Source organism: Egretta garzetta, unplaced genomic scaffold, assembly GCF_000687185.1.
Source record: "Egretta garzetta isolate BGI_Z169 unplaced genomic scaffold, ASM68718v1 scaffold397, whole genome shotgun sequence".
Lineage (NCBI taxonomy): Eukaryota > Metazoa > Chordata > Aves > Pelecaniformes > Ardeidae > Egretta > Egretta garzetta.
The window spans coordinates 8,609,551-8,617,556 of record NW_009260493.1 but is presented as its reverse complement, the minus strand read 5'-3'; the positions used below and the strand labels follow the sequence as shown (position 1 = coordinate 8,617,556).

Here is an 8,006-nt window from a genome sequence, read left to right as displayed (position 1 = left end):
CGAGGCTACAAGTGCTTCTGCTAATTCTTAATTATTTTCTAATCTGAAAGAGAAAATAACTCTTTGTTTTCAATATGCTGAGTTTCTGTTTCACCACAACTGATCATTTCTAGCTGTGTCTGATCCACAGGTAGACAGACAGCATCGGGTAATGCTGTTGATGCTCATCCGTGACTTCAGTAGGAGGTGCTGTTTTTCCATAATGTCGAGAGATTCATTTTTAGGAGGTATGCTGGAATTATTTCTCCGTTGGGCTCCTTAACATCTCATAGTCCACCACAAGCCACTGAGAAGCATTCCTGTATTAGCTGTAATAAGCCTTTTAATAATTGCTGCTGTCTTTATTGACCTGTGCAAGTTATTTCTCTTTTTCAGCTTTCCTAATGATGGACAGTGACATTGCGAACACTGTCTGGATGAGGTGGGATTTTAATTTAGATCCTGGTTAATTAGAGACTTATGAATTCTTCCATTCAAACTCAGGTCATGGTGATGGTGTCTGTCACTATCTCTGCACTGATTCTGTGTACCTAGGAACGGTGTCCCATACTGCCAGTAACTCACCCATGATAACACGAGTTGTTCATAAAACATTTAATATTGCATTACTGGGTCTAATAGTTGTGCAGTCTCTGACTGCACCTTGCTGTTCCACTTTATTTAATGGATAACTTGAGGTCATGATGACTAAAATACGCGTACAAGGACATGGCTGTAGTGTCCTGATCTCTTAAAAAAAAAAAAAAAACCACCAAAAATGGATTAAGATTCTGTCATTCTATTTTTGCTCAAGGTCTGCTTAGTTTAATTCAATATGCACAATAAAGTACATTGGATTTTACTCAGAGTTAAAGTTTCCCTAAAGTTGTTATCAGTCTTACTTAAATCAGCCATATGGTTTGGATCACACTTGTTTTAACGCAGTGTTTTTCTACCTTCATCTGAAGCTTTGAATCAATAAAATCTTTTAAGGACTTGTTTTTCTCTCCATGTGATGAGAGACACAGTGGACAGGTGGGTCTTGTTTGCTTTGGCCAGTATCAAGGTATAAGGAAGAAATATTGACGTGTGAAGAGCAGGCTTTTCCAGCTCAGAAAAGGATGGGGTTCATTACGAAACCATCTGGAGTAGCTTTTGAGGTGGAGTCATTGACATGAATTACATAGAAATTAATTTGATTCTTCTCCTCTGGCACATCTGTCCCAGAGTCAGTAAACATTCCTGTTCTGTGAGAAACTGAAAATTCTGTCCCATAAGGAAAATGTAGGCAAGGCTTTTTTTTTTCTTTCCTAAAGATGAGCTAACTTTCCCTCTTTTCTAATGCCCACCTAGCAGGAGGAAAGCAAGTGCACAGCCGGTTAACTTCCCATGAGTTAAACAGAAACTGTTCTAGGTGAATGTGATTTGTTGCATGTGTCATTCATTATCTCTCTGCTTCTATGTTCTGAATGTTTCTTAATTTGCATCACTTGAAGATGGCCTTTATTATAAAAATTAACATTTCCTAAAATTGAACTTCCTCTAGTCACTGTGGCCACCAAGTTCCTCAGCTGCAGATCTGGTTGGGTTTTGTACTCTTTTCAGGGAACCCTTACCCAAAAATGCGGTTCATGGTTCTTACGCATTAAAATGATGGAGCTATTTTGAGACTGCTGCAACGGTCCATGTAACTTCATCCTCTTCCTGGTTAAATTCTTGCTTTATCATCAGAAATGAAAAAGGGTTTGATAAACTCCTCAGTGGTCCTTTATATGGCACCCTTGCAACCCTCTCATGAAAGGAAAGCTGTGCAGCAAATCCTGAAAACTGCAGGTCAACTATTCTTCAAAAGTGGTTTTAGTGTAATTTTCAAAGAATCCTGAACTTCTGCATCCCTAATGGATGAGGTTGGAGAGTCCTTCCATGATCTCCTTTAAGCTACTTAGCTAGCAGTATCAGTTGTATCCTGCTCTGCTTCCCAGATACACGATACAGAGCATGTATGTATCTCCACATTTCAGAAAAGCCAGCAAGCGGTATGTGAGAGATTTTTACCTTCAGTTAACACAGCTTGAATAACAACAAGGGAGCAGAACATGGCATAAAATCTACCCTTGAATGAAAGAAAAATATTTATTTAAGATTTAGTTATCTTCCCAGAGGTCCAATTTCATTAACACTAATGAACTCTCACTGACTCCACTGCTACAGATATTTTTGGAAAGTTTAACCTGATAGGAGTTAGTAACCTGATAGGATAGTAAAAATAACCTGAATGTCTACAATTCTGTTCAATCCAGGTCTCCCAACTGTATTCCTCTTCAGTTTCAGAAAGATTTTTGTAAATTCTGTGTCCACTTGGAGTATATGAAATACTGGGGATTTAGAGTACCAGCACCCTGCAAAGTATTTGCTTGTTTCAAGAGTCCCACTGACGCATGTGAGCCATTTCTCTCCAAAATGTCCCCAGATTCTTCTTTTTTTGTGGATTAGCATGTAAAACTATTGATGCCAACCAGCGAAAAAAGATTTTAATCAAGTGGTTTGACTGCGACAACAAAAACAAAAGTCAAGTTGTGTTGACGTGCCACTCCGGGAGCTGTTCCTCTTTTTTTTTCCCTTTTCCGCATGAGCAGTTCTAGGCCAGGTAATAAAAGCATATTTCGCCTGAAGGGCAGCTGAGGGGGATGTGAAGGTGAGGAGCAGGGCCTGTGAGAAGGAGGTGCAGCACCGGCTCTGCACCCCAGTTCACAGCCCTTGCAGCGCTGCGGGAGGCAGCAGCCCCGCACCTGCAGCGGGGCCCTACCCTGCTGGAGCCCAGGCCCGAGCTGTCTCCAGGAGCGGCCAAGACTAGAACAGAAAGGTATCAGAGGTACCTCCTCTGGGGCAGAGAGGGGACAAGCAGGGTTCAGGGGCAGCAGAGAGAACTACGCTTTCAAGTTAAAAACTCTTTTAGGGTCTTCTCCAGTACTGGAGTGTGCAAGTCAGGGCAGTTCTTACCTTTCTGAGAGCGTTTCCTTGAGCTTTCCTGGGGCAGATGGCTGAGTGAGCAGCACTGAGGGTGGATGGGGAAGCATCACCCTGGGGACCACCCCTGGGGCACAGGTCCTGGCTGTTCTGCTGCGGGGACACTTTCCACCCTGTGTGCCCAACCCCAGTGCAAACCAACAGACCTGTGTGGCCAACAGGATGACACTGCAGACCTTCATAACCAGTACACTCACTGTTGTTTGCCCTTCCCAAACTGATGCCCATTCTGGACAAGACAACAGGCTCCTGGAGTATACCAGGCTGGCTCAGGGAGCGGGGTCAGCTTCCAACCTTCAGCGTGGCTGTCTGCATCTTGAAGTTCTGGACCCCACAGGCACTACACACCCAACTGTCATGGAATCACAGAATCACAGAATGGCAAGGGTTGGAAGGGACCTCAGGAGATCATCTAGTCCAACCCTCCTGCTAGAGAAGGTTCACCTAGAGCATGTTGCACAGGACATCATCCATCTAATCACTGAGAACTGAGAAGTCACACGGGATTAGTACTGCCAGAGGTCGGGCATAATCTCTCTTGGCCAAAACCTCCTCTGTTTGATGAAAGACTAGTCTGGGTTACAACCACAAGTCAGGTGAGAAAAGGACGAGGTGCTGGGCAAGGCACCAGCAAGCACAACCTCGAGGCCCTGCCTGTCTTGAATAACTGCTCCCCGGTGGTGCTGTCCCTCCCCTGAGTATGAGCTCAGCAGTTTTATCTCTGGGATGAAACAAGTACTGGAAGGAGCCTCCAAAGTTATGTGCTGAGAAGCATCAGCACTCGGGAAAGCAGAAATCATGCAATTTCAGCAACTTCTGGGTAACATACATGCGGAAGACCGCACTCCTGACGCCGACCAATATGATCTCCAGAAGCCGTTTATTATAACTTTGCATACAGCTTTTATACTCTTCCAAGCCCCGTACACACGATCACGTATACTTTTCTAATTCGTACATACTACTATGTCTATCCGACAAGCATATAAGCCTCCAGCTCACTCATTGGTTATTTCATTGTCATCATCTTACCCTACTTGCGGTTACTGCTTCTCTACTCTAGCAACTAAGTTCCGTATACTAGCTAAGCATTTCCCCTTTAATAGCATTCTGCATACTGGCTAAGCATTTCCCCTTTAATAACATTCCAACCTTTTCAGGACCTGATGTCCTTGTTCTGCTAGGAATGTATCCACACATACGTTGGTGTGCGTGGGGTGGGAAGGCATGGAGTGTTTCTTATGTGCCACGTTTAGGGCAGCTCAGTGCTGAGCGTGGTGCAGGCTGTAAGCAAAAAGGCTATGGGATAAGCACTGAGGCAGGGACCACTCCAAGGCATACGTGGTGTGAGTGAGGCTTGTTTGGTGCAGAACATGATAGACAGAAATCAGGCCCAGGACTGCCAAGTTTTACATAACATTGCTAGTAGTCCCAGATAATGCCCATTTCTCACACTACATGGTAAAATGTGTTTCAGGTACTAAAACATTGCCTATTTTCAATGTTTTCACAGTTTTGAAGAATTTTTCCAAATGCCCAGGAGGAGGTGTTGGCATTCTATGTTTATCTGGTAAGTCTGATCTGAAATGCATTGGACCCAGCATGCATCTGCCAGGCACAAAGCGGTGCAGGCTCGGAGGGATTGCAGAACTGAAGATGCTTTACGGAGCTCAGCCAGAATCAGCGCCTCTGTGGGTTGTGGAGGACTACTCACCCTCCTTAAGGCTGCACCTAAAACCATTCCAGATCTGGTTTTCTCTTCATTGTACAGTGCCTTGGCCCACTGAGGATGAGGGAGGCCCTATTGCTTGTTGGTTAAGGCTGAGAAACACAGACACTTAGTGCCTATATGGTCTAAAAAACAGGAAGGGGCAAAAGGGACAAAAAGGCTTCCTTGGCGAAGATCTGTTCTGCAGCAAATTGTCAAACTTCACATCTCACACATTTCAGTATTGGTCTTTTTTCTAGTGTTATCCTGGCAATCTACCTGATATCTTTGGGAAGACAATAATTTCTAATTAAAGATTTCACATGACAGAGCATTCATACTAAAAAATAGTTGCACTGGCTCAAGCGCTATTAAAGAAATGTACCACTGATATAGGTACACAGCAAAGTGATCGCATTGCTTGCTTCTAAATAAGCTCAACTGCTGCGGCTGCTGAGCAAGACTGCAAAACAGGAGCGATGCGGGATAACAGCCACGGCTCGTGAGGCCGTGGATCACTGTAAGGAACTCCCCTCCTGTCTATGGTGACCGTGTAGCAGCTAAGGAGTTATGCTTTGGGGAGGTGCGCAGAGGATGTGGCAGGTCCTTTTCATAATACCTTCCAAAAAGTGTCGCTGTTACGAGTGGTTTCGATGTGCCATGATTACTTTCCAGACGTCCATCACGCAGCACCTAGTCAAAAAGAGAAAGAATTATACTAATAGTCTGCTAACAGAGTAGCAATACTGCATGGCACAGGAAGGATAGGCCTCAGAGTTTGAATATTTTCACGCAGCACTTTTAAAAAACAATTGTGAGAGTGAAAAAAAACAGAACTCGCACTGGCTCTGCCATAGCCTTCCCACATTTCCTTGGGCCTGAAGGTCTTTAAAGCTTCCTCCAGCTCCATCTTTGGAAAAAAAAGATTATTTTCTCCACCTCATAAGAAGGTGAGAGTGAGAATAAAGGATTTGTTAGGTTCTCATCAGTTATACATGGCGATGAAGTTTATATATAATCTAGGACAGTAATTTGAATATTTTTTGATTTGTAGACCCCAAAACAATGAAACAATTTCCAGATGGAAGTAGGGAATTTCAGGCTACTTGCCATATGTTGCTTTTCCTAGTTACTTTTTACAGATCAATTTGAAATCGCTGTTGTTCATAGACTGTGAACACCCTCAACTTTTTAAGAGCCTCTGTGACAAACAATAAGCATGTATTTGTTCAGAAAATATAATTTTTTTTAAATGAGACCATGATCATATTTTAGCATACCAATAAATCCTTTGATGTGTATATTTTTACAGAAGTCCCATTGAAAACAAATATTCAGGATGAGCAATGCTTTTCCATTCTCTGCCTTGCAAAAAATCACCCTTGTTTCCCCTAAAGCTCTTCTTTTTCACTGTATTCATTGTCTCTTGTAAGCTTATTAAATACCTCTTCAAAATCCATTAAGATTTCATCTAGCCTCTTACATAAATGTAGTCTAAGGTTTATGAATGAAAACATGTTTTGGCAAAAATATACAACGAAGTTTCAATTAAAAAAATAAACCCTACAAACCCCTCAAATTTCCCTTTTAACATTTTACCTGCCTAGGGTCTCTGCTCTTATGTGTGATGCTCATCAGTATTTTTTTCTTGCTTGGACAATTTCTCAGATTATTTGATTTCTTTGTCTCCTAAAATGCTCATCAACAGAAACCTGTAGAAAATAGCTCCCTGAAAGCTGACATGTATAGATTTGAGACCTGAAATGGGAAGGCATATTTGCTAAAGAAAAGACTGAAGAGATCCTCAGCCTTAACATTTATACATTCTCGTCAGTAAGGATGAATTCAATCCACCCGTTTAAATGTCCTCTTGAGTTACGGTCCACAGAACCTAAGAAAGTGGTTCTTGGATGGGATTTTGCTGCCGTATCAGTTTCCAGTGCCACAGACTGGAAAATGTTGCATGAAACAGCTCCGGGGTGTTCCATTACCTCGAACTCCCCGGGGGCCAGCTGCACCCCGCTGTACAAGACTTCTGGAAAGACGTAGTTGGTGCCAAATGTGCCGCTGAGGGAGAACCTCTCAAACCTGGTCTGCGCAGTCTCCACCGGCTGCCCGCACGTGTTCAGGTCGGTGCTCTTGCACTTGAGCAGCGTGCATATCTGCGGGGAGGAGGGCACAGAAAGGCAAAACAGCACTAAGCTTTTGACAATCAAGAGCTAGATTTGACTGTAAAAAAAGTTCCCACAGTGCAGGAACAGACAAGTGGGTTTGGGATGCTTGGGATGTACAACCCACGCTCAGCCCTACAAAACCCATTACCTGCCAATGGTACTTTATGAGAGAACCGTGAAGCCCATCAAATGCACCCAGGACATAAACTTCATCTTTGCTTTTGTTTGCCATCCGATAGATCAAATGACAGCAGAGGTCGCCTTGGCAAACCGTGTAATTTCCAGCTTTGCTCCTGAGTTCACTGAAAGTGAATATATCCCGCCGGACAGCTCCTGAAAAAGTGTCTTTTTGTCCTGGAAATTTCTCGATGCTTGTGGCAAAGGAGCTCCAGTTGACGGCAGGCGGGTAGGTGGGAGAAAGACGGGGGCGTGCGCTCAGCTCCGCTAGCAGGAGACATCCCTTCTCCGTCCCACTGTCGTAATGGTAGGCGGCGGGTCCCTCCGGCGTGAACAGCCGGCTGCCTGCCGAGGACACCCACCAGCCCTCCATCAGCCGGCACCCCAGAGCACAGCTCAGCAGGGGGGCCACCCCCCGACACCCTTACCCCCTGTGCCCCACCGACAGACTTTTTTGGTGATGCTATTTTCAGCCAACACATTACAGAGAATTTCTGAAGAATTCTAAAGTGCAGAACCACTAAAATACCCATCATGGTGTAAAAACACAACCTAAACTTCACAGGTTAAACATGACCTTCACAGGTTTTGCGCTTCACTGGATCTTGAATCTGATCCTTAAATGGCAGTCTGACACGAGATCCCTTTTTTTTTCAAGAACTTAGGTTAATTTAAATACAAATCAGAGCTGTAAGAGTGGCATATTTGCCAAAGAAGGAAACAATGGGGGTAATTATGTTTCACAGAAGGAAACCCAGGCCTGTGGCCTGAACTCAGCTCAGTCTACTTAGGGCAGGAAAAAATGTTCCTCAGTGAAGCTTTGGCTTCAGGGGAGAGTTACAGATACAGCAATGTATTCTCAGTTTACAGAAAAAAAAATGGCAGAAAATATCTATTCACATCAAACCAAAACATAAATATCTCTAATTCTTCAGCAGCCA

The 8,006-nt window shown here is 43.8% G+C and overlaps 1 protein-coding gene across 1 annotated transcript in view; it reads right to left on the bottom strand.

The window, feature by feature from the left end:
* Positions 1–5,254: 5,254 nt before the first annotated feature.
* The window catches only part of LOC104131149 (vascular non-inflammatory molecule 2), a 6,751-nt gene continuing 3,999 nt past the window's right edge, over positions 5,255–8,006 (bottom strand). The window contains exons 6-8 of the mRNA XM_009644273.2: positions 7,037–7,410; positions 6,706–6,876; positions 5,255–5,407 (exon numbers count right to left, since the gene is read on the bottom strand). Coding sequence (XP_009642568.1) covers positions 5,255–5,407; positions 6,706–6,876; positions 7,037–7,410 — 698 coding nt within the window. The remainder of the gene's footprint in view (positions 5,408–6,705; positions 6,877–7,036; positions 7,411–8,006) is intronic.